At 40.5% G+C, this 26,930-nt stretch overlaps 1 protein-coding gene and 1 long non-coding RNA gene across 3 annotated transcripts; one reads left to right on the top strand and one right to left on the bottom strand.

Moving 5' to 3' along the window:
• Positions 1 to 797: 797 nt before the first annotated feature.
• LOC148889683 (E3 ubiquitin-protein ligase NEURL1-like) lies at positions 798 to 26,261 on the top strand. Its single transcript, XM_089011532.1, has 7 exons — positions 798 to 998; positions 2,042 to 2,409; positions 3,423 to 3,744; positions 17,956 to 18,621; positions 21,063 to 21,191; positions 22,580 to 22,714; positions 24,030 to 26,261. Exons 1-7 carry the CDS (start codon positions 971 to 973, stop codon positions 24,254 to 24,256), a joined length of 1,875 nt encoding a protein of 624 aa, XP_088867658.1. The 5' UTR covers positions 798 to 970; the 3' UTR covers positions 24,257 to 26,261.
• LOC148889682 (uncharacterized) lies at positions 18,456 to 26,606 on the bottom strand. 2 transcript variants are annotated; one of them, XR_016116844.1, is made up of 4 exons: positions 26,282 to 26,606; positions 24,891 to 24,999; positions 19,894 to 20,067; positions 18,456 to 18,588 (listed from the first exon to the last, which is right to left on the bottom strand). It is a non-coding gene; the product is annotated as an uncharacterized LOC148889682 (long non-coding RNA). The 2 variants fall into 2 exon arrangements; XR_016116843.1 differs by lacking the exon at positions 18,456 to 18,588 and having other exon boundaries at positions 19,006 to 20,067; positions 26,282 to 26,603.
• Positions 26,607 to 26,930: the final 324 nt, after the last annotated feature.

The following is a 26,930-nucleotide window of genomic DNA, read 5'->3' as shown; positions in this document are numbered from 1 at the left end:
CTAGCTAGCTACATCTATTCACTATCTGGCTGGCTGGCTATCTAGCTGGTTATCCCGCTGGCTGGCTATCTAGCTAGGTATCTGTTGGCTAACGATTGGCTAGCTAGCTTTCGATCTATTTGAGTTGATTTGATGATTTGAGTTGCAATCTACGGCAGCAACATTGAAAAAGCGGAGGTGGAGGGGCGGGTCAAAAGATAAAACAAAGTACGTATTGTATCCACAAAAAATGTCAGAAAACTGAAATGCACAACTGCACAAAAAAGTTTTCATAAAAAGAACTGTACATAGTGCAACGTATTAAAATACAGGATAGAAAGAAGTTTTTTTTAATGTTAAAACGTGAGCAGTGTGACGCATTCGAGTGAACTTGGAAATCGTATCTTTTTACGAAATTGACTTTTTTTAGGGCGGCCAGAAAAGTATGTTAGTCAACCACACAAAGCTACATTTTTACTTGCAGTCGTTGTCATTTTTATTTTTATTTTGATGAGTCAAAAACGTCGGTGTCTCGGTGGGATGTTTTTTGTTTTCTTGTGGGTGCAGTCACACCGGTTTATATCAGAATGCTGCTCGAATTTGGAAGTAGGAACTTTTGCTTGTTCGGAATCGTTTAGGTAAATTTATTTCTCACTATTACGGCATAATTTTCTTCAATATGCGTTTCGGTCATCTTAACACCGTGGCTTTGAGCGTGCTCGCTTTTTAAATCGAATAAATAAACCCGCCCGGCTCCACCTCTACTCGCACCTTTTATGCAAATGAGGAAAGCGAGGAGCATTTGTGCACTCCTCCTTGAGAGGCTCTCGAAGCTTTTTTTTTCTGTACGCGTGTGCGAGTCGAAAAGACATCTCACGCTCGGGTTGAATGAAAGCATTCAACGACTCGCATTGGAAAGCGATTGTCGTAGATGCGACACTAAATTCCGAGTGGAGAGGACTGTGAACGCACCTTGCGTCCAGCAGCAGCCATGGGGGGCCAAATCACCAGAAACAATCGTAAGTCCAAAACATCACATGTTTTTTTAATCGTATTTATCGCTATTTTATAAAAGTATTATTGATCTTATCTACCTCGTGGAGTCTTTGTAGCGAGTTTTAACCTCTTCTCGGCTACGTTGGAATATCAGATGACGGTTGTTTCGCAAATAGAACTTTCCTGAAATGCAAGTTCGTTCATTTCCTTAAAAAGATAAACATTCCGAAATGGTTGGGCATACAATTGTTTTTTTTTCTTCGCTTTGTTTTATTTAAGAGGTTGCTTGTAAAGTTTTTTTTTATACTTAATCAACTTTTTGATGCTTGCTTCTTTCTTGGCTTTCTTTGAGGCGTCATAGCTGTTGTTAATGGGTTGTAATCCAACTGACACTGGTCCTTAAAGTCATCCGTAATTACTTTTATAAATTGTAATGTTTATAATTATTATAAACCATATCGGTCAACTTTACGTTTTAGACGGTTTTTATCATTTCAAATAATGTATGGCGTACTACAACTGCTATACGAAAAAAAGTGAACCGATCATCCAAAGACCATTTTGGCTCAAACCCAATTCGTGTCAACCGCTGGTAGCTAACGGTGATCGCTAATAATTTCACGCAAACCAATAAAATTAATCCTTAATCGTATATTTATCATGTGACTGTAAAGTGACCTTGATAATAATACAGTAAAGTCTCGTTATATCGATATTCAAGGGAGTCCGAAAAAATATCGATATAACCGGGACTATCGATATATCCGACCCTGTTTGCATGTAATTTTCTCCGTGCGTGCATAGAAATAGTATCGATATAACCGGGACTATCGATATATCCGATATCGATAGAACGAGACTTTACTGTAATAATACATTTGATTTCTAAGCGCCTTTCAAAACTGTCAAGGTCACTTTCCAGTCACATGATCAGTTTTTCTGCGGGTGAGCAGCGGCAGCCACACGCGGCAGCGTTCACTCAACCCGGAAGTACCTCAAATAGATAGAACGACAAATAATAGAGTACAAATGTGCCTCCCACTGCCCCAAAATTTGTGTATTACAGAGTACTTGCGTGGACCGGTTCCCCTCACAGCCCTTCCGCCCAGCTCGCTTCACCACAAGCATTCCCACGACTGCGCGGTGCCCATCCTGGCAAGGTCATCCACCTCGCATCACCACCACCACCAGCACCAACAGCAGCATGACTACCAGCACCACCACCGCAACCGCCCCCACCAAAATGTCAGTCAACCCAGTAAGAAGGCCCAACCGACTGCCGCCCGGCCACCTCTGCTGTTCCACCCGACCGCCAAGGGTTCTCAGATCATCATTGATGAGTCGCAGAGGAGGGTCCGGAGGAAGGGTAGCTTCTGCAACGCCCTGGTTTTCAGTAATAGAAGCGTGGCGGTCAACGAGGTGGTCCGGCTGAAGGTGAGCCTGGTCCAAACCATCTCAAAATTGAGCTAACCATTTCCCAACCCACTTCCTAACCTATCCAGTCCGTCGTTCTTCACCTTCCATGCATGCAACCATTTGCCCATGACCCTTCGCTTATTCCATCACTCCAATCCATCATCTCTCCTTATCTTCCGAATGACGCGTCCTCTGAACCAATCAAGCCCAAGCATCTTGCCAACATTTGTCGATCCAAAAATTCCATCTGGCTGGCTATCTATTTGCTATCTATTAGCAAATTTATTTTATACTATACTATACTATACTATACTATACTATACTATACTATACTTCATTTTATTTATTTTTTATTTTATTTTATTATGTGTGACCGGGAGAGAAAGTCCTCCTCCACACCAACTCGTCTTCTCACCTCCTTTCTCCCCTCTTGTGTTTTCTCACTTTTCTATGTGTGCTTGCCAAAAAAAAAGTGTCTCGTCCCAAGCTGTCAGGCTAGCTCTATCTCGAAAAAGCCACTTGAATGCTACCACCTCGAACAGCAAATGGTTTACAAGCTGACAAACGTTCACAGTACAGTGTATTTCTTTCATGATAATACCATAGCACATTTATTATACATAAAATAAGGTATATTTTGTGTAGTTAGTGTAGTTTGTGTAGTAGTAGTGTAGTTTTATAATAATACATTACATTTTAAGGCTTAGAAAATTTGAAAGTAGAAAATTATGTTTTATGAGGACCCGGGAACGGATTATTCTCATTTTAATGGTTTCCTATGGGAAATTAATTTTTGGGATACACACTTTTCACCTTACACACCTCTGTCTGGGAACCAATTAAGTTCGTAAGCCAAGGTGTCACTGTCCCAGAATTTGATACGGTGGCTATTTGTCAAAAACGTCAAAATATTGGATAAAAATGGTTGTAGGGTTAAAATGGCAGTCACTTTGCTGAGAACGCTAAGTGACTTCATTTTGATCGTTGTTCTGTTTCATCCTTTCTGCCACCCCGACCCGCCTAAAAACCAGATCATAGAAAACCAAGAGGACTGGCAGGGTGCTCTGCGCATCGGTTTTACTTCCCAAGACCCGTCTTGCATGGACCCCAAAACACTGCCCAGCTATTCAAGTCCAGATCTGGTTTCGAGGAGCGGATACTGGGCGATACCCTTGCACGAGAAACTCGTCATGAAGGACGCCATCATCTCATTTTGGGTCACCCAAAAGGGCCGAGCGCACTACCGGATCAACGGAAGCGCTCCCAGACGGCTATTCAAGAAGGTTAGCGCTCATCTGCCCTTGTGGGTTCTCGTTGACGTCTACGGAAACACCAAAGGAGTCCAGTTACTCGGTGAGTCGCCTTCCTGCCATCCTTCTTTCTTCCTAATAACAGCTGTTCTAGCCTTCCCAGCGCCTCCCCATCCCATCTTCCTATCATTCATTTCTGTACTTATTTATTACTTTATGTAATTATGTATTTGCGTAATTGTTCATTTATTTTCTATTGATTTATTGATGTATTTATTGATATAGATATATATATGTATTTATTTATTTATCACAACAAACACATGATTGTCGGTTGCTAAAAACAGCTGTTCCTTCATTCCTAGCGGACACCAAAAATTCCTTCCTTCCTTCCTATCATCCTTCATTGCATCCTTCCTTGCCTGCTTCCTTCATCCCTACCTACCTACCTTCCTTACTTCCTTCCTTCCTTACTTACTTCCTTCCTTCCTTCCTTCCTTACTTACTTACTTCCTACCTTCCTTCCTTCCAACAGCTGTTCCTACCTTCCTAGCGCCCACCAAAAAAATCCTTCCTTCCTACCTTGTTTCCTTCCATTTACTTATTCGCTTATTTATTCATTCATTATGTATTACATTATTTATTTACATAACTTGTTTATGTATTTATCCATGTCTTTATTTTCTTGAATTACTTATTATAGTATTTAATTATTTACTTGCACAACAATTTATGTATTTATCCATGTATTTATTTGATTTAATTACTTTTTTATTTGTTTTTTTGTTTATTTATTTATCACGACAAACATTTCCGCCTGATTATGATTGGCTAATAACAGCTGTTCCTACCTTCCTAGCGCCCCCCCCCCCAAGAATAGCTCTGTGGAAAAAGATGCAGGGTTCAATTGTAAACGCCCCCCCCCCCCTTCTTTGTGAGTCACAAGAAAATCTCCCTTAAGGGATTTTTTTCTTTTCTCCAAACTTGACAGGTTTTGCTGGATGAAAGAAAACCAGCAATCAGGGCATCTTTTCACCGATTCATTTCTGGTTGTTAAAAGCGTTTATCACAGAGCAGCTGTGTCCAATTTTTAAAAACTATATTAAATCGTCAAACTCTACCAGGACATATTTCTAAACCTTTCCGAGAACATCTCTGCTTCTCATCTCCGAAGTCAAGGCTATCGCCGCTGTAAATAAAACAATAGAAAGAGGCTACTGTATTTGTGGAGTTCGACCCATTTAACTCGATTTCTCACCACGCGCTTGAAAGCCGATGGCACGTGCTATCTGGCGCGACTATCTTGAGGTTCGCCGGCCTTGCGGTGCTGCTCGCCTCGCGGCTCTTGTACGTGAACAAGTCAAGTGTGTCGGTCCTGCTGAGAGGATTGATGATGTCAGGTCTGCGAGGGATTTTTTTTGTAACCTTCAAAGAAAGACAATCCAGTCTGTGGAATGTCTCACTCCGTAGAGGGATCAAAATGTGAACGTGCAATTGTCTTAGATTTAAAAAAAAATTCTAGGAGACCCGGATAAGGCGATTTAAAGGACAACCGACACCATTTCTTTGTTTCCTAAATGACATCAGAGTGAAAATAGACCATTCGTTGGGGTGCGCCTTATGCTCCGGTGCACCTCATACACCGGAAAATACGGTATTCATAAGTATCTTTGGCAAATGATAATCAGGTGAAAAAAATCTATGTATTTATATAATATATTTTGAACTTTTTCCATTCATTAAAGGTGCACCTTATAGTTCGGTGCGCCTTATATATATATACAAAAAACATTTGTTGTGGGTGCGCCTTATACTCCTGTGCGCCTTATAAACCGGAAAATTCGGGAACGAGACAATCAGAAATGCCGCGAGCTATTTCGTTATTCATTTAAAAAAAAAGTCGGATAAAACCAAAACCTTTAACGTATTTCTGGACAAAGACAAGCAGGTGCAAAAATCAAGAATATTGTCGCGGTTGTGTAAAAAGCAAACTATGTTAAAATAAATTAATTAAAAATGAACCCCCGTTTTCTCAAAGGAACATTGTGTCCCAATGAAAAGCAAAAATCTCTTTTTTTTTTTAATACGGCAAACTAAATTAATTTTGGTGATTACAAAAAAAAGTTAATTTTCAACTGACATGACATTTAGCAGCTAGCAAAGTCAAATATATTGCGGTGGTACCATGAGAAGCAAATGTGTTCAATTTAAGCCAAGGTGTCACTGTCCCAGAATTTGATACGGTGGCTATTTGTCAAAAACGTCAAAATATTGGATAAAAATGGTTGTAGGGTTAAAATGGCAGTCACTTTGCTGAGAACGCTAAGTGACTTCATTTTGATCGTTGTTCTGTTTCATCCTTTCTGCCACCCCGACCCGCCTAAAAACCAGATCATAGAAAACCAAGAGGACTGGCAGGGTGCTCTGCGCATCGGTTTTACTTCCCAAGACCCGTCTTGCATGGACCCCAAAACACTGCCCAGCTATTCAAGTCCAGATCTGGTTTCGAGGAGCGGATACTGGGCGATACCCTTGCACGAGAAACTCGTCATGAAGGACGCCATCATCTCATTTTGGGTCACCCAAAAGGGCCGAGCGCACTACCGGATCAACGGAAGCGCTCCCAGACGGCTATTCAAGAAGGTTAGCGCTCATCTGCCCTTGTGGGTTCTCGTTGACGTCTACGGAAACACCAAAGGAGTCCAGTTACTCGGTGAGTCGCCTTCCTGCCATCCTTCTTTCTTCCTCATAACAGCTGTTCTAGCCTTCCCAGCGCCTCCCCATCCCATCTTCCTATCATTCATTTCTGTACTTATTTATTACTTTATGTAATTATGTATTTGCGTAATTGTTCATTTATTTTCTATTGATTTATTGATGTATTTATTGATATAGATATATATGTATTTATTTATTTATCACAACAAACACATGATTGTCGGTTGCTAAAAACAGCTGTTCCTTCATTCCTAGCGGACACCAAAAAATCCTTCCTTCCTTCCTATCATCCTTCATTGCATCCTTCCTTGCCTGCTTCCTTCATCCCTACCTACCTACCTACCTACCTTCCTTACTTCCTTCCTTCCTTACTTACTTACTTCCTACCTTCCTTCCTTCCAACAGCTGTTCCTACCTTCCTAGCGCCCACCAAAAAATCCTTCCTTCCTACCTTGTTTCCTTCCATTTACTTATTCGCTTATTTATTCATTCATTATTTATTACATTATTTACATAACTTGTTTATGTATTTATCCATGTCTTTATTTTCTTGAATTACTTATTATAGTATTTAATTATTTATTTGCACAACAATTTATGTATTTATCCATGTATTTATTTTATTTAATTACTTATTTATTTGTTTCTTTGTTTATTTGTCACGACAAACATGTCCGCCTGATTATGATTGGCTAATAACAGCTGTTCCTACCTTCCTAGCGCCCCCCCCCCCCCCCCCCAAGAATAGCTCTGTGGAAAAAGATGCAGGGTTCAATTGTAAACGCCCCCCCGTCCCTCCATCTTTGTGAGTCACAAGAAAATCTCCCTTAAGGGATTTTTTTCTTTTCTCCAAACTTGACAGCTTTTGCTGGATGAAAGAAAACCAGCAATCAGGGCATCTTTTCACCGATTCATTTCTGGTTGTTAAAAGCGTTTATGACAGAGCAGCTGTGTCCAATTTTTAAAAACTATATTAAATCGTCAAACTCTACCAGGACATATTTCTAAACCTTTCCGAGAACATCTCTGCTTCTCATCTCCGAAGTCAAGGCTATCGCCGCTGTAAATAAAACAATAGAAAGAGGCTACTGTATTTGTGGAGTTCGACCCATTTAACTCGATTTCTCACCACACGCTTGAAAGCCGATGGCACGTGCTATCTGGCGCGACTATCTTGAGGTTCGCCGGCCTTGCGGTGCTGCTCGCCTCGCGGCTCTTGTACGTGAACAAGTCAAGTGTGTCGGTCCTGCTGAGAGGATTGATGATGTCAGGTCTGCGAGGGATTTTTTTTGTAACCTTCAAAGAAAGACAATCCAGTCTGTGGAATGTCTCACTCCGTAGAGGGATCAAAATGTGAACGTGCAATTGTCTTAGATTTAAAAAAAAATTCTAGGAGACCCGGATAAGGCGATTTAAAGGACAACCGACACCATTTTTTTGTTTCCTAAATGACATCAGAGTGAAAATAGACCATTCGTTGGGGTGCGCCTTATGCTCCGGTGCACCTCATACACCGGAAAATACGGTATTCATAAGTATCTTTGGCAAATGATAATCAGGTGAAAAAAATCTATGTATTTATATAATATATTTTTAACTTTTTCCATTCATTAAAGGTGCACCTTATAGTTCGGTGCGCCTTATATATATATATACAAAAAAGTGTGAAAATGCAACATTTGTTGTGGGTGCGCCTTATACTCCCGTGCGCCTTATAAACCGGAAAATTCAGGAACGAGACAATCAGAAATGCCGCTAGCTATTTCGTTATTCATTAAAAAAAAAGTCGGATAAAACCAAAACCTTTAACGTTTTTCTGGACAATGACAAGCAGGTGCAAAAATCAAGAATATTGTCGCGGTTGTGTAAAAAGCAAACTATGTTAAAATAAATTAATTAAAAACGAACCCCCGTTTTCTCAAAGGAACATTGTGTCCCAATGAAAAGCAAAAATCTCATTTTTTTTTTAAATACGGCAAACTAAATTAATTTTGGTGATTACAAAAAAAAGTTAATTTTCAACTGACATGACATTTAGCAGCTAGCAAAGTCAAATATATTGCGATGAGAAGCAAATGCGTTCAATTTCCGTGACATTTAAAAAAAAAATCTGTTTAAAAGATAATAAAATTTACCGATGCATGCTTTTAATTGAACCGGCATAATTGAATAAGCAAATCGTTAATGAATATGTGCAAAGTTATGGCATCATAAAATTAATTGTCCGAGCAGAATATTTTAGCAGCTTTAATCACTTAGGCGCAGCGGTGAGACATCTGTCTCATCGGTCAACATTTACCTTGAGGGAAAGCATTTATTTTCACGTTAGCTATTCTAGCTAAAAATGCATTTAGCGGGGCTAATAGCAAAATAATGTCGTCGACCCAGCCGCCCCTGCACTTCCATAACCTATTTATGATGTAATTAAGCTAGCAGCCTACAGTCAAGAGTCAACCTGTAGGCTACCCTGAAACCGAATACAGTGATACCTCGGTTGACCAACCCTTTGGCTTACAAACTTTTCAGTTTACGAACGTTAAGTTTATGAAAAATTGACCCTGGCATACAAACTTTTTTCGTACACAGAGCAAACATATATGCTTTCTTCTTCAGAACTATTTGAATCATATTCATAACCGGATGAGTAACAAGAAAGCATCTTCTCCGAATCTGAAGCGTCCCAGTTCCCATAAGACCACAACGATTCGCATGATGGATTCCTGCCAAGTTACACAATCCGTTTTGTTGTTTTCCTGACTGGGGTTTCCATCTTGCTTTATGCTAGCGTTGCTACCGTTTCCTGAATAGAGGGATTCGGTTTCTTAGAGTCTGATGATTAAATTGGAATAGCAACTATTAGCTTGTTAAGGTTTAATACATTTTATTTGAAATAAAATTAAAATAGGATTTACAAACCACGGTGTAAAATCATGAATGAGCCATTTTGACGTTTACCTGACTGCGGTTGCCATCTTGCTTTATGCTAGCATTGCTACTGTGGGTGTGTTAGCCTTTTGTTCCTCTTCGTTTCAACATGGTAAGATCCATCACCGTTATCAAGAGTTCAGAAAGATGTCATTTTCTGACGGATCTGTGTCGGGCACTCAGTTTCGCTATCTTGCTACAAGCGTAGCATCTGTTAGCATGATAGCTGTTAGCGATTGTCTTTGTACTCATAGCGGCTGTATCTCAGATATATCTGCTGATCATTCTGCAAAATTTCAGTTGATCATTCTCACAAAAGTTGCGTTCTTAAATTTAAATCGTCAATTTTGATTGATGCTCTCCGAGTTTTAAGCCACACCTGACGGGGACAAAGCGGACAAGCTTGTAATTGCGAAGCAAGTGCGGGTCTCCAACCGGCACAATAAAAGGTATAGTTAAATTTATTTCACTTTTAAATGTTTGATGGATGGAACCGTTAATGCGATTATAAAACTTGGTCCATAAACCTGTCCCCCGGTCTCCAATTATGATGGACAGATCTCGGAATACAATTTTACGAGAACAGCAAATCAGATGTTGCCGATCAAACACGACGTTTCTTCCGAGGCTATAATATTTAAGCGCATTCATTTATGTTAGCGTGGGCGTAACCTCGGAATGACAAGTCGGATCAACCCGACATGTGAGAGTGACAGCTTTGCGTGTCACTCAAACAGAAAAGGTCAAACCAACAACATTGCGTTGTTGGCTTCTATTTCCGTTCCGCTGGCGTCAGCTTGCTTATTGTTTCACGTGTCAATAAGGGATTACTTGGCACGTCATGTTTTTTTAGGGGGGATAACAAGGTTTTAAATATAGCAAGGTCGAGTACTAGATACTGAATGCATCCTCGGGTCATTTTGTTGGTAGGTTAGGAGACTTATGGCGGTCGATTTGCAGACCACCGCCTCCATCCATTTTCTGAGAGTCCTCATTAGGGTTACTGGTGAATGGCTTGCGAGAGGCGGGGCGGGGGGGGGGCACCACGGGCTGGTTGCCAAAGCAATCGTGGGAGTCTTAGACAATCAGCAGGATATAAGGAATGAAACACTATAAGGCAAAATAGTTTTGAATCGATCCAGACCTTTGTCTGAATTGCGAACTTCGCACCGCAATTTCTCCGGCGCAGCCTCGCCTACCTGTCAGATGTCAACTCTAAGCTTCTAAATCAGTCCTCTTTTTAATGTCAAGCCGCCTGGTTATTAGCTAAAGACCTAAACGAGGTCCTCCTTTTTTCAAAAACTAATCGGCTTTAATTTTTTTAAAGGGCAACCGACACCATTTTTTGGTTTCCTAACCGACATCAGAAAAACGTTTTATAGCATCTAAAATACCCAAAACACGCAGGCTGATATTTTTGGTCAAATGCAAAACACAATAAAAATGACTTACAGTGTCCCAAAACTACTTCAAAATGACCCTGGAAATGGCGAGTTTTAGAAGGTCCCGCCCCCTTGTTCATGACGTCACTATTGGTCACATACTGCCTTGCTCCAGAATCAAAACAATGGCTTCAGAGAGTTCAGATTCCTCATCCAGTTATGAATATGATTCCAATAATTCTCAAGAGGAAAGCATAAATGTTTGCAATCAATTCGAGCCGTCTGGACGAGCGCCCAGCAAATGCACAAGATGGCGCACAAGCTCCGTTGGAAATGGTCTGATTTGTCTGCTGGGAATTTGTGTCAACTAGTATCAAATAGTAGTCTTGGTGAAAGACACAACGATTCACCATCGCATTATTTATGTAGTTTTCCTTTTAATTTCGCCATCAACACAGATCAACACGATGCTTTCAGACCAAACAAAGTACCCAAAATGCATTGTGTGTCGCTTTCTCGGTCAGGGGCGTTCCTGACGTGACGTCACGTCAGGCATCGTCCTCAACTCGAAAACAAGACTTCCTGGATATTTAACCGAAGACTGGGGGCAGGAAATTGAGGACAAAAATGAGTAATTCGCAAACGACACATCCTTCATGGTGGCGCTCCGTGTGTATCCCGAAAAATAGTTTGTATGCCAAGGTAAAATGTTCATAAACGTAGCGTTCGTAAACCGAAAAGTTTGTAAGCCAAGGGGTTCGTAAACCAAGCTACCACCGTATTTCCGTCCTCAATAGCTCATAGCGTGTTTTTCCTAGCGCCTATGCTCTCTTTATAAGCCCCCCTCTTCCCTTTTTAGGTAACCCACCCCTCAGTTCCACCTTGTTCGGCTTTCTCATGATATATGACATCACTCAACATCGCAATGAGATGTTGTCCTTGATCGCCCAACCCCTCTTTTCTCCCCCCTAAGCATGCATACTTTGCGCAAATCCCCCACATGGACGCTGTTTAAAGGCGAGACGGCCTTGATGAGTTCTCCTCTCAACCGGCCCACCTACCTACCGCTCTGTCCGTTGAGCTCCTAATCCTTGCAGCACCAAGGGCCAGAGAACAAAGTGTACTCGGGACATATTTGGCACTTGTCAAACTTTCCGAATCATATTTGGTCTTAGAAGGTTGAACTTGGCTTTGACGGGTCCCAACGTTAGACACGGTAGACCTAAAAACTCGTCCCAATGGCAATTGTCCGTTCGGTTCTGGCAAATGTATTCACATTTATATACGTGAATGTTTGGCTCTATTTTGGTTTCCAATAAAAACAATAAGTCAAAAATCATCAAAATAGTAAATACTCAATGTTCTGGTTAGCGAGCTATTAACTATCTAGATAGCTTGCTATTATATCTATCTATTAGCTAGCTAGTGAGCTATTTCAGTCAGGAAACATATTAGCTATCTAGATAGCTTCCTATCTATTAGCTATTTTTTAACTGGCTAGCTTTCTATCTATTTGAGGTTGAGTGAACGCTGGTGCGCCACCATCACCATCAGAAAACCTTATCCTGTGTCTGGAAAGTGACCTTGAGAGTAGCTAACTCAAATATATAGAAAGCTAGCTAGCTAACCAATAGATAGCCAGCTAGATAGCCAGCCAGCCAGCTTGATAGCCATATAGCTAATACATAGCTAGGTAGTTAGCCACCCAGGGAGCAAGAGAGCAATTAGATAGCAAAGAGCTACCTAGCAAGACAGCTAACTAGATAGCTGGATAGCTAGATGAATAAATCGGGAAATATTCACACTAAATGCTGATTTCATAACATCGCCGTCCTGTGTGGATTTGCCTCTTGTCCATGTTAGCGCTTCAGCTGTTGTTAAATCGCTATATAAATCAACATGTATGCATTGTATTGTATTTTGTACAGACACCCCCATTTCAAGCTCAGATAACTCCAGACCCATATAACTTAGGAGTTAATTCTTTTTTTCTGATAAAAGAAGAGAGTAATAATAAAAATAATAATAATAATAAATTTCATTTCTAAGCGCCTTTCAAAACTCTCAAGGTCACTTTACAGTCACATGATCAGTTTTTCTGTGGGTGAGCAGCGGCAGCCACATGCGCCAGCGTTCACTCAACCCGGAAGTAAATAATAAGTATAATAGATCGAAAACTAGCTAGCTAGCTACCAAATAGCGAATAGATAGCCAGCCAGCTAGCATGATAATTGATAGCTAAAATATAGCCGGCTAACTAACTAGCGAGCTATTAGATAGCTTTGCATGCTTTAATCCATTCCATCAAGCCATCAACGACCATCACAAAGGTAAATAAAACCACTTTATTATACAGTACCGTTATGTCTTTAATTATAGTACCATATCACATTTATTATACATAATATAATGTATATTTTGTGTAGTTTTAAGACTTAGAAAATTATGTTTTATGGGGACCAGGGAATGGATTATTCTCATTTTAATGGTTTCCTATGGGAAATTATTTTTTGGGATACACACTTTTCACCTGACACACTCTGTCTGGGAACCAATTAAGTTCGTAAGCCAAGGTATCACTTTATTTGCATTTCCTCTTTGGGGCTTTTGCGGGACTTAACAAGACGTAAAAAAAAAACACCAAGTCTAATGGCGAAGATAGAAGTTATCTCGTTGCTGTCAAGATGATAAGCGTGCTAATAATAAGACGTCCAGACTTGCTTGTGGACACTCTTTGCTGAGGAAGTAATTGAGTTCAAGCAGTTTTATCAGCTGCTGGCCGGAGATGTGCTGCCTCTTTATGATAAAAGTGACGCGTCGGGGGGGGGGTACACGGGGTTATAGGTCGAGTAGCCCAAAATTGTACTCAAATCAAATTATTGTTATTTCAGTACAGTGGGGTCAAAGCTGGCGTGATACTGCCACATTAAAAAAGCGAAACGATCCGGACTTAGCGTAGCTCAAATGCTAAAGGCGACACCTATGTTTACGCCGCCAACTTGCCTCTGGTTCTCGACAAGGAACACAGGAAACTCTTGGTGGGGGCGCTGCTGTTCCGTTTTTCCAGCGGCGGCCATTTTGTCTCGCTGTTCAAATGTGTTTTTTTCCCGCTTTTTAGCTTAACTTTCTTTCATCTCATTTAGCTTTTTTGGTCTTTTCTCTTCTCTTCAATTATTTTTATCTATCTAGTTAGCTATTGAGCTAGCTACCTAGCTAACTATTAAGCTGGCTACCTAGCTAACTATCGAGCTGGCTACTTAGCTAACTATCGAGTTGGCTACCTAGCTAACTACCGCACTAATTACCTAGCTAGCTATTGAGCTAGCTACCTAGCTAACTATCAAGCTAGCTACCTAGCTAACTATAACGCTAACAACCTAGCTAACTATCGAGCTAGCTACCTAGCTAACTATCGAGATGGCTACCTAGCTAACTATCAAGCTAGCCAACTAGCTTTCTATGCTCTCCTCTTTCATCTAGAACTGCTTCATGTCACAAAGAGGGTACAGAAAGTGCTGAAGAAAGAATGACTGTGTCTTTGTGTTGTCATTATTTATTTATTTTAGCTATCTGGCTAGCTATTTGCTATCTAGTCACTATCTAACTGACTGGCTATCTAGCTATCTCTAAGTTGCTATCTAGCTAGGTATTTGTTGGCTATCTATTAGCTTGCTAGCTTTCTATCTATTTGAGTTGAGTCGCTGGCGCGTGTGGCTGCCGCTGCTCACCCACAGAAAAAAATATCCTATGACTAAAGTGACCTTGAGAGTTTTGAAAGGCGCTTATAAATCTAATGTATTAATAATAATAATAATAATAATGAGAAGGTTTCTTCAGCCGTCATCTGTACAAAAGTGAAGGTTTCGGACGTTTCGCCTCCTATCCAAGAGGCTTCGTCAGCGAACTAAAGAAACCTTCACTTTTGTACAGATGACGGCTGAAGAAACCTTCTCATCGATGGACCACTCCTGTACGACTGAGAGCTTACACAGAAATAATAATAATAATATAAAAATGTTGAATCACAACATACTGAAATTCAAAGCCAGTAAATCATTGTTCAACTCGTTTTTATTTTGAAAGTGGGATCGGGGAACAAAACATGCTAGCAATAGATTCTGTCGCTAAAAGTGAAGATAGTTTGTGAAGACAGAAGTGAAACCAAAATTTTTTTAAAAAACCTGTTTGGAGGTGAGAGCTGTCAACCTGTCACTCATCTCTTGGCCTTATTTCCCAATGAAGCTAATTTTAGTTTGAGTAAATTGTTTATGAATCACGCAACATGTCCGCCGAGCATACCAGGGCGCACCTGTCTTCACATTTGGAGCAACAGTCTTGTGCTTTGGCTACAATTAGACTGGGGGAGTGTCTCCTCAATGAAAATGGATTCCTAAGCACAATGTCATCAGTGGTCACAAACAAAGAGGAAGACACAAACCTGTCATGTGAAGTCGTGTTTGTCTTATATACAACACCTTTGTTTAAAGGACAGCCCAATTCCAACGGTGCTTGGGCGCCATCTTGTGCATTTTCTGGGACGCTACATTGGAGTCCTGACGGCTCAAATTGATACGGAAGGACTTTAATCGATTGCAAACATTGATGCTTTCCTCTTCAGAACTATTTGAATCATATTTATAACTGGATGAGTAACAAGAAAGCATAAACTAGCCATCTTCATAAATAATCATACATATATGTATTGATGTGGTATATAATATTTAGACTGTCCATTGATGACAGTCCCCCCCTGCCCGTCTCAAGTACGATGGGGGACAAGGCTTTCAGCTGCTCTGCCCCCAAACTCTGGAACTCACTTCCTCCCAACATTCGTAACATCGATTCTCTTCCCACCTTCAAATCCCATCAAAAGCCACCGATTTAAAATTGCATTTTCTGTGTAGCTCTTTCTCTTTTTTTCTATTTATAACTGTATTTTATTTATTGTATTCTATTTGTGATTGTATTGTATTTATTATAGTACCTATGCTTGTCTGTGACTGTAAAGTGTCCTTGAGAGCTTTGAAAGGTGAATATAATTTAAAATAATGAATGTTTGTCATGCGTGTTGTACACCTTGTTTTATATGATAATGTGAGGTGTGATTTCTAAGTCATTGATTATTTATTGAGGCACACAGCAGGTAATAAAAATCAACAAAAATAATGTACTTATCTTCATACATCACAATCCAAACATGTAAATAACAGACATGAATTCACCAGGTGAATACAGGATAATAATTTTGTCAACCATGTCATCAATAATAAATAATTATCAATAATCACATACCAAATCATACACATGTTGTCATTTATCATGTTTTCAATGTAATCAAAACGATCTATAATGCCAAGATTCATCGTCGAAGCAGTGAGAAATCACATAAATAGAATCGAGACCAAAAGGACTACAAATCCCAGCATTCAACACCCGGAAGTAAAACGCCGCTATGACTCACTCGATCCGTCAAGGAAAAATCATTCAAACTTTCCAATGCAGCCCGACAACTACGAAATGGCAACACGCCAAATAAACACAATTACTTAACTTTATAAAAGTCTAAACTTCATAACGTTTGCCCCATGTCGTTTAAACACCCCTTTAGCGAGTGTTCATCGCTGGTTTGCGTAAAGAAATTAACGTTAAGCAATGCAGCAAACACAAAAGCCATTGAAACGCAACAAAGCAGACAAACGAAGCTAAGCAAGCAAGCACGATTAAACCTCAAAAGATAATTCAAAAGATTTGACAAAATAACAAATGGAGCTTACCATCGGGGTTCTCCTGGCGTCCTCATTAGTGATTTACGACTGAACGTTTTTTTTTTTACGGCAAGTGAGTGGTCTCTTGTCAGTTATAGCCACGCCCCGTTTAACGACCCAAAATGCAACAAAAAAATCAATTTAAAGTATTTTTTATTTTATTTATGTTTATTTAGAATGGAGTAAGAGAGCATTCGGGGCAAATTGGCCCTGAAAATGGAGGTCACTATGTCGCTTAGCTTCGGTGTTCTCCTGGCGTCCTCATTAGTGATTTACGACTGAACGTGTTTTTTTACGGCAAGTGAATGGTCACCTGTCAATTATAGCTCCGCCCCCTTTAAAGACTCCAAAATTCAACAAAAAAAATCAATTAAAAGTATTTTTTATTTTATTTACGTTTATTTATACTGGAGTAAGAGAGTATTTGGGGCAAATTGGCCCTTAAAATGGAGGTCAATATGTTGCTGGTCAGAAAATGTCCTAAAAGCTTCAATCCGTCGACAAACACACCAGAGACCGAGTGGGAGGCATGTTTTTTTTTCTGCGACATGTTACATAAACCCCCTTCTGCATATTTTTCTTTGTTTTTCTTTTGCGTTGTAACTTTGCTGCTGACCCGAGGCTAGGCTAGCGAACGCTCATTGGAATGGATTAGCTTCCCTGGATGTGAAGTACTACTTCAATCTGTGTCATAATTCTGATTCTCAATAATCACATGTGGAAAAAAAGGGGGAAAAACTGGACTCTTGTACTGTAAATATCGGTTGATGCAATACAGCTACTGTATATATATCAATATACCTTTCTTGATACTTGCACAATGTAAAGTTTTGTTTTGAAACTGTTTTGCATTTACAGTATACATCTCAGTCTGCTGACATTTCTATTTTTACTATGCTTACAGTATCTTGTTTTTCTTTGTTCTATCCTAAAATGTACGGTATAATAAAGTCATTTTATTTACCTTTGTGATGGTTGTTGATATAGTTGCCTCTTGATATCCGAGTGAAGTTGCCTCGGCGTTTTCTCGGCGATAATACCCTCACTCACACTGTCCTTTGCGCGCTGCTTTTCGTTAATCCAAATCAACAGACATTTTTCAACCTCTTGTAAACAACCTTCGCCACACGTAGCAATGGTCGATTTAGCATACTGGCACTGGGACGCTAAGTTACACAAACGCACACCTCGTTCGGGTTTTTCGATCATCTCCTTCTTCTCGACTGTAATTTTATTTTGTGGGATTTTTTTCAGTCCCAAAAAAGCAAAAGTATCCACTCGATAGCAAACTACGTAGAGAAAGGAGGTGTGGAAAAGTAGTCCGGCAGCCACGGTGGCGATGTTCGGCCGTGTGGTTTGGTGTTTTTCTGCCGAAAACTACTTCGCCAGCCATTGTGGCGCTCCGTGTGTTTCCCGAAAACTAATATTTTGGCGAATTTAATGTTCATAAGCCGAAAAGTTCGTTAGCTAAAGCGTTCGTAAGCCGTGGTATCACTGTAGTAATGTACTTCCATGTCCCCACAGACAGTGAGTCACTCTCGGTGGACGTATCAAGGAACGCTTCCAGCAACTCCCAATTGAAGAGCCAGAAAAGGAGTCAGAACCGACAACTTCCCATGGATAAGTATGAAGACGGCTCGGACGAAGACGACCGTGACAGGGACCAGTCCATTGACCACATGCCCCAAAATTCTCATAACTTACGGTTGTGCTCTGAGCCTTCGAACCTCCTGGAGAACCAACTCCGGTTTCACTATGTGCACGGCGAACACGTGTGTCTGACGACTCCTCAGACGGCGACGATCCAGAAGCATCAGGGTCCGGACAGGACGCTAGTCTTCACCAGTCGGCCTCTGGATCACGGCGAAAGCGTCTTCGTGATGTTGCAGGCAACGGCGTCGGCCAAGCTGAGTTACGGCGTGACGGCCTGCGATCCGACCACGCTGAGGCCCCAGGACCTGCCGGACAACCTGGTGCGGTTGCTGGACCGTTCGGAGTTCTGGGCTTTTGACAACTTGTCAACGCAGCTGTCGGACGAAGACATCGTCGGCTTCGAGGTGAACGCCGACGGCGAGGTCGTCGTGAACCGCAATGGCGTCAGCCTGGGGGTGCAGATGTGCGTGGCCAACTCCACCCCGCTGTGGATGTTCTTCTCGCCTGACAAGAACATTACGCAGCTCAAGATTTTCGGTATGTTGGCTACATCTTCAAGCTTATTTCCATCTCTTTTTCCCGTGATGCTTTTCCATGTTACGGTTGGCAAGTGGTGGAACATTTTGAAAGGATTTCACGAGATCTCAGGGTGATGCCATTTTGGCGCCCTCTGCTGTCGATTGAAATTAATGTCATGGTGCACCCTGACTCGCATGGCGAACATTACATCACACCCGTTTTATATACATAATAATAATAATAATAATAATAATAATAATAATACATTTCATTTCTAAGCATCTTTCAAAACTCTCAGGGTCACTTTACAATCACAGGATAAGTTTTTCTGTGGGTGAGCAGCGGCAGTCATTATTATACATAAAATAAGGTATATTTTGTGCAGTTTTAAGGCTTAGAAAATTAGAACGTAGAAAAGGTTAAAATTCCCATCAATCAGGCTCCACAAATAACCCGCACAAGCCATCTGTACACTTGATGCAAAAAGTAATCAACCCAGCTAAACAGAACACAATTGATGAGGAACTAGGTAAAATTATCGCAGAGAAAGCACCTACAAGGGATCATTCCTCAAGATGGTGAAAGAAGAAGGCTACGTTCCTCATCAAGTCTTTAATGCTGATGAAAGCGGCCACTCCATTCCATCAAGCCATCAACGACCATCACAAAGGTAAATAAAACGACTTTATTATACAGTGCAGTTTATTCTTTAATTATAATACCATAGCAATTTTATTATACATAAAATAAGGTATATTGTGTGTAGTTTTAAGGCTTATTTAGTAGGAAATGATGTTTTAAGGGGACCTGGGAACGGATTATTCTAATGTTAATGGTTTCCTATGGCAAATTACTTTTTGGGATACACACTTTTCACCTTACACACTGTGTCTGGGAACCAATTAAGTTTGTAAGCCAAGATGTCACTGTACATTTAATTTCTAAGCTATTTTTGTTGTCGTTTTTTTGTTGTAGTCATTCTTCATCGGTTAAGAGGTCATTTCTGTCAGGCTGCCGCCACAGTTATTCACCAGGAGGGGGTTAGCTCATAATAGCTCCAAACGATGCCCACCGTATGCATTATTAATAATAATAATAATATTATTATTATTGCGCCGCGCTCGGAGACACCGGGCGTCCACATCGGCGGGACGCCATCACTCCTCTCCACTTCCTCCGTCTTGGCTCACCGCCTCCGCTCTCTTCAGGCTCATCCTGAGAGACGTTTTCCCACTCCAGCTGTGGGAAGGAGAACGCTCGATCGGTCGATCGGGATGCGTCGCCACTCACCCACACGCCGGGGGAGCCTGGCAACTAGCGGTTACTATGGAAACGGGGCCCCCCGCAAAACGAAGCGAGTGACAGTTATGTCATGGTTGCGGTGTCGCCGTGCCTGTCGAGACGGAACAGATGGGACCCAATTGCTCCCACGCACTCCTTCTTGTCGTCTGGTCGCGATTGGATCTGTTTGATGAGAAATATTCTTCAACGAATGCTTAACTCATTCACGAATTTATTCGGGAATTGAAAATATAACGTAGAGCGCCATTTTTGAATTTGTTTGGGTTCCCCTAAAAGCTAGCAACCACTCATTTGACGACAAAAAGGTTAAAATCTTAGTGAAAGAAAATACATGGTTTGAAAGGGGAGTAAAAGGAGCTATTTTCATAAAACAGCAAAACCCTTCACTAAATCGCCATGGTGGGGTGAGGTTTAATTTGGGTCGTTCGTACAAGACACATCTTTGGCAACATAGGCTTAGTTATGCTGATGAGGTGACCTATCATAGCAGAGTCTGGCACCGCCACGTCTGGGCAGTAGGGCTATATATATATCGGGCCAAAACTAACAGCAAAAAAAAAGTTTTCTGACGGAGCCTCTTGGATAAGAAGCGAAAGGTCCGACACCTTCAAAGAAGTACAGATGACGGCTGAAGAAGTTCGTAAGCTGAGGTATCTAGGTAGCTATCTATTAGCTAGGTGGCTGGCTGGCTATCTGTTGGCTATCGATTGGCTCGCTAGCTAGCTTTCGATCTATTTGAGTTACTTCCGGGTTGAGTGAACCCTGGCTCGTGTGGCTGCCACTGCTCACCTACAGAAAAGCTTTTCCTGTGACTGTAAAGTGACCTTGAGAGTTTCGAAAGGCGCTTAGAAATCAAATGTATTATTAAAATTTCAGTTGAATCTAGTATAAAGGAAGTGCTTTGGCGCCATCTTGTGGCATATTGGTGCCAAGGAAGTATGCAGAAGTGAGGGGAGGAGTTTATTTTTGTTAGGCCTCGCCTCTTAAAGGTATATACACAACACCGTTTCAAAACTCTCAATTTCTTTCTTTCTTTCTTTCTTTTGTTCGTACCATTTTCACCGACATTTCGCCTTTTGGAAAATCATCCCCACGTAACAAAGTTTACGGGACTAGAGTGCCTTGTTGTGATGCTCTCGCCCATTTCATGTTCTCAGGTTTGTCTTCGCACTCGGATGTCCAACCCCCTCCGAGATCGCCCCCGTCCGTCAACGACACACCCGCATCCAACGTCAACATTCCGTCCAATGGACCCCCCAACTCCAATCATTCATCTTCCGCCACAGGTTGCTCCAAACCCTCTCGCGCTTCTGCTGACACGACTTAGTTTTCTACGTGATGATAAAGAAGATCCCCGGCGCTGACATTTTTCTTTCCCTCACATATCTTGTCATATATTTACGGAGCGAATAGCAATGTGATGTTGAGCTGGAGCACAAATAAGAGACGACACAGACAAATCTAAACATCGGACATCATTGTCTGGTGGTACTTTTTGTTCATGAAGGGGGAAAAAAACACACTTCAGCTTAAGTAGTCGACTTAGAATCAAGTGCCCATGTCTCCCGATTGCTGTCGCTTAGGGCATGATGACCATATATGGGCATAAAGACGATAAAAATTACACAACGCTACTGAAAGTAGAATGTTAATGTTTGTATTTTTTGTCACAAGCATTTCCTGGTTTGCTAAGTACAGTGATACCTCGGTTTACGAACGTTAAATTTATGAAAAATTTACCTTGGCATACAAACTATTTTTCGGGATACACACGGAGCTGAGTGATGTGTCGTTCGCGAACTAGCCTGTTCAAGAAAATGGCAGCCGGATTGTTTTGGTCCTCTATTCCCCGCCTCCAGTCGTCGGTTAAAGCCACGTGATTGGTCAAAAACGCAGCAGTGAGGGGGTGGGGGGGTTAAGACAGAGAGAGAGTGAAGCCATTCTCCAAAAAAGAAAATGGCTGCCGACATTTTTCTTGTCCTCTATTCCCCGCCCCCAGTCTTCGGTTAAAGCCACGTGATTGGTCAAGAACGCGGCAGTGAGGGGAGGTGGTTTAAACATTAAAGAGATAGGCAGATGACAGTGAGAGACTGAACTTTGATAGTTCAAAGGCAGAGTGTAGACTGCAAGGTTAAAATTCCCATCAATCAGGCTCCACGAATAACCCGCACAAGCCATCTGTACACTTGATGCAAAAAGCTATCAACCCAGCTAAACAAAACACAATTGATGAGGAACTAGGTAAAATTATAGCAGAGAAAGCACCCACAAGGGATCAGAGTACAGTTTATTTTTTCACTATAATACCATAGCACATTTATTATACATAAAATAAGGTATATTTGTGTAGTTTTTAGGCTTAGAAAATTAGAAAGTAGAAAATTATGCTTTATGGGGATCTGGGAACAGATTATTCTCATTTTAATGGTTTCCTCTGGGAAATGGATTTTTGAGATACACACTTTTCGCTTTACACACTCTGTCATGGAACCAATTAAGTTTGTAAGCCAAGGTATCACTGTACATTTAATTTCTAAGCTATTTTTTTTTGTCTTTTTTGTTGTAGTCATTCTTCATCGGTTAAGAGGTCATTTCTGTCAGGAAAATCCGAGCAGTGACGTGAAAATCGATCAGTGATTTGATTGAGTTACGAGATCCAAATTGTCTGTTGTAGCATGGTCAGACTCATCTGTCGCCACCAACCAACTCATCCACTTGTTCTTGAGTCCACGCTCAACCGCCTGCCCGAGGCCTGACCACGTTTTGCCGCTGGGAAAGGACAACAAGTTAAACGCTCCTTCCCTCACAGGTTTGGCGATAAAGATTCATTTTGAATTTAACTCATTCACTGCCAGTCACGAATTTATTCGGGAATTGAAAATATGACGTAGAGCGCCATTCCCGATTTTGTTTCTTCATGCTTGGGTGTCGATAAAGCACTATCCATGGCCTGTGGCAAGTTTTTTCCCATGTTAGCGCTTTGTTCCTGCTTCAGCTGTTGTTAATAATAATAATAATATACATTTCATTTCTAAAGCGCCATTCAAAACTCTGAAGTTCACTTTACAGTCACAGGATAAGTTTTCCTGTGGACGATCAGCGGCAGCCACATTCACTCAACCCCGAAGTAACTCAAATAGATAGAAAGCTAGTAGCTAGCTAATGGATCGCTAATAAATAGGTAACAGGTAGCCAGATAGCCAACAGCTAGCCAGCGAGACAGTTTACAGCCAGACAGCTAGAAATCTAACAGCTAGCTAGTCAAACCAATATGTATGTATTTCGGACAGATACCCCCATTTCAAGCTCAGATAACTCCAGATCCATATAATTTAGGAATTAACACTTTTTTTCTGATGAAAGAAGAGAGTCGAAGGTTTTTACACTGTTTTGTATGTTTATGTAGTCCTAAAACTCAATATTCTGTGTAAAATAATAATAATAATAATAATAATAATAATAATAATACATTCCATTTATAAGCGCCTTTCAAAACTCTCAAGGACACCTTACAGTTTTTTTTCTGCAGGTGAGCAGAGGCAACCACACGCGCCAGCGTTCACTCAACCCGGAAGTAACAACTCTATTAAAAAACTTTTCAAATATATAGAAAATACTGTAGATGTGAGACGCTAACCCGTGGTGCTAGCTTACATAGCTAAAACAGTGACTTGGGCCACCGTGCTAGCTTACATAGCTAAAACGGTGATTCAAAACAATTAAAAAATCCGGACACTTTTATGGTAGCGGAAAAGCAGTGGCGGCCTGACACCCGTCGACTCGCTAAATATGGCGCAGAGGGATGTTTTTTTTTTACCAAAATGCATCCAAGAGCGTACTTTAAAAGGGAGACATTAGCTTTTGTGACTCTATAAAAACACCCCATTTCAAATCTATAGAAAATAATGTATGTGTTAGCTGCTAACCTGCCGTGCTAGCTTTTGTGACTATAAAAACAACACATTTCAAATGTATCGAAAATACTATATGTATGAGACGCTAACCCACAGCATACATAGCTAAAACAGTGACTTGGGCTACCGTGCTAGCTTACATGGTTAAAAATAAAACACCCACCAAAACAAACCAAAAAAAACAACATTTTTTATCATCTTCCCATTCAGAAATGGAGCCGAGCGCCCCGTCGTCCAGCCCGGTTTCCCCCGTCCAACCGCAAGTCTTGGACGACTGCGCCATTTGCTGCGACGACGCGGCGGACACTGCGCTGTACGACTGCGGCCATCTTTGTTTGTGCTACACGTGCGCCCTCAAGCTCAAGCAGGAACAAGCGACCTGTCCCATGTGCAGGAAGCCCATCCGTGACATCATCAAGACCTACCGCAGTTCGTAGGGAGACGACCTCGTCGTCACGTTTTTGGATCGTCAACATTAACTCAGGTTTTTATCCTTCCAAGTCGTTAGGACTTTGGTTTTTGTTTAAGTTGCTTTTTCGAAAAGCAACTCAAACAAAATGGACGCCACATTATTAGTGTACCATAGCCAGCTGAGCTAAATGTCAAATGTCCTTTTTTAGTTTTGTTTTAATGTTCTTTTCATGTTTAGTTCCACTGCTTTCTTTGTGAGTTAAACATTGCTACAAAATGGATGCCACATTATTAGCATACCATAGCTAGCTGAGCTAAACTTGATGGGAAAATGTCCAATGATCAGAATTTAGGCCGGGGTGTCTGGAGAGGTAGTTGGGGTATCTAATTTCAATGGCATTTAAGTGTTAAAAAAATCAGGTTTTCTTGTTGTTATTCTTTTAAAAATGTCACGATGATTTAATTTTGATTTGTTGAAGGCTAACTATGAATTCTTTTCAAGTTTTTTTGTCACCTTAATTGATACTGGCGCGTAATGATTTTTTTATTGTCTTTTTAGAAAACATTAAATGCTCAGATAATGAATGCTGACATTGCACTAATTAAAAAGGCGCTGAAGGTTTTAAAAATATGTATATTTGGTATGATGTACGTAGCTACCTGCTTCGTGCGCACTTGGGATGCTACATGAAGGCCGATGTGGGCTCAAGGAGGATGCAAATGAGCCAGGAAGTGGAGGAAGGTCACCTTGCCGGCGTTTAAAAACAAGCTGAAAAAGCACGACATGTAGAACCTATTTTTATAAATTGAGTCACAAAAATAAAAAAAAAACATTGTTTGGCTTTTGTGAAGTCGCTTTTAAACAATGACAAGTGGATTTTTTTGCCTTCACCGTCGAGAGAAGGCGGGCGAACACCAAAAAAAAGCCTTGTTTACTTCCACTGCTTTCTTTGGGAGTAAAACATTGCTACAAAATGGACGCCACATTATTAGCGTACCATCTCTAGTTGAGCTAAATGTCAAATGTCCTTTTTTTGTTTCAATATTCTTTGTTTACTGCTTTATTTGGGAGTTAAGCATTGCTACAAAATGGGAAAAAAAGTTTGGAGTTCTTCAATTTCCAAAGTTCCATTGTCAGAAAAATCCATTGGAACACGTTGAAGGCAATAACGCAGATAAGGCGTCAACAAATGGCAACCTGCATGCCGTATCTGAACAGCATCAAGCCCAATCACTCAAAATGAGAACCCCAACACCCATTTGTGTATCGTGTATTCGTAGAATGTTACTAAAAGGGACGGAGGTGCTGAATTTGCATCGGTTTGAGTGGGAGCTCAAAAGTAAACAGTTGTAAGTCACAAAGAGATTGTTTATAGATTTGTCCCGTGTATGTAGAGCAGGCTCTGCTTTGTTATTTACGAGGCTGAAAGCCACCAGAATACATACCTGTCAATTTATACGTATTCCTCGTATTATATACGTTTTTTCATCATTTTGAATTGTGCACGCCGTATAACAACTTTTATCCGATAAAAAAATATCTGCGGTGGCGTCGGTTGTCCTTTAAGTAAATCAAATAATTTCAACAAATTACCTTTGTTTTTATTCTTGCTATAAGTAAATAATTATGTGTAGGGTTGTGTTTGTAAGCTTTATTATCGCTTAATAAGGGCAATTGCAATCATTAATAAGGGGAGCAAAAGTAACACTCGATCATATTTATATATTTGTTGTCGCTGCGTACAGTCGATTATGAAAGCATAATGTACGCATGCGCGTTAAACTGCATTTCCGCTTGTGTTAGCGTTACAGAAACACAACATATATATATTATTTGTAAAGTGGACTGTCGAAGTCTGGATGACATTCAAGTATTTGGTTAAGAATTGTAATCTCGTTTTGACACGTAATTTATGTTTCGATTAAAAATTCGAAAAATGTACACAGTGTATTGATTCAAGGAAACGAGACTGACTTGAGATTTTAGATAGAGGCTATTTTTACCTCGGTAATACCCGATGGATTTAAAAGTCATTGGAATCAAACTTCACCTTTTGAGTGCAAAATGGCGATCGTCTCGTGTCACTGTCGAGCTTTTTAATCTTCTTCTTTTCCTTTCGGCTTTTCGCCTCGGGGTTCGCCACAGCGAATTCGCGGGTTTGGCTTTGTTTTGGCCAAGCTTTTACGTCGAATGCCCTTCCTGACACAAGCTTTTTAATCAGTGAGTTTTGAAAGAGTAAGGGATGCTTTCTCACTTTGAGCTTTGCTGCCCTCCAGTGGATGAAAAGTGTAATGTCACTCACTTTTTTTTATTTTGGCTGTCAAATTTAAAACAAGCGAGATTCCCCCACTAAAACAAAACACGAAGGACAAAACGTACATTCATTTTTTTTCAAATATTAAAAATTATTGCAAGGAACTCAAATAATGCTAAGTTTCGCATTCAGTTGTAAAAAAAAATATCAAAGTAATATTGGAGGGATTTTTTGTTTCTGATTAAATATTTTTTTGTTTTGTTTTGGTTGTCATTTTAAAACAAGTGAGATTATCTCAGTAACATATTAATTAAAAAATAATTATACATATATATATATATACGGGAAATAAAATAATTATTAAACATAATTATATGTTAAAAATAATTTTATATATATATATATATATATATTTTTTTTTTTTTTGGTCAAATATTGGATTTGC

The sequence above is a fragment of the Hippocampus bargibanti genome, linkage group LG13 (assembly GCF_051943395.1).
Source record: "Hippocampus bargibanti isolate YZ-2025 linkage group LG13, ASM5194339v1, whole genome shotgun sequence".
NCBI lineage: Eukaryota > Metazoa > Chordata > Actinopteri > Syngnathiformes > Syngnathidae > Hippocampus > Hippocampus bargibanti.
This window is presented reverse-complemented; position numbering and strand designations above follow the sequence as displayed.

Excerpts from the sequence above, each read along its gene's own strand:
- LOC148889683 (XM_089011532.1), top strand. The coding sequence starts at position 971 with ATGGGGGGCCAAATCACCAGAAACAATC. Across the intron at positions 3,745-17,955 it reads CAAAGGAGTCCAGTTACTCG|ACAGTGAGTCACTCTCGGTG; the intron begins GTGAGTCGCCTT and ends ATGTCCCCACAG. Across the intron at positions 21,192-22,579 it reads TCATTCATCTTCCGCCACAG|CATGGTCAGACTCATCTGTC; the intron begins GTTGCTCCAAAC and ends TGTCTGTTGTAG.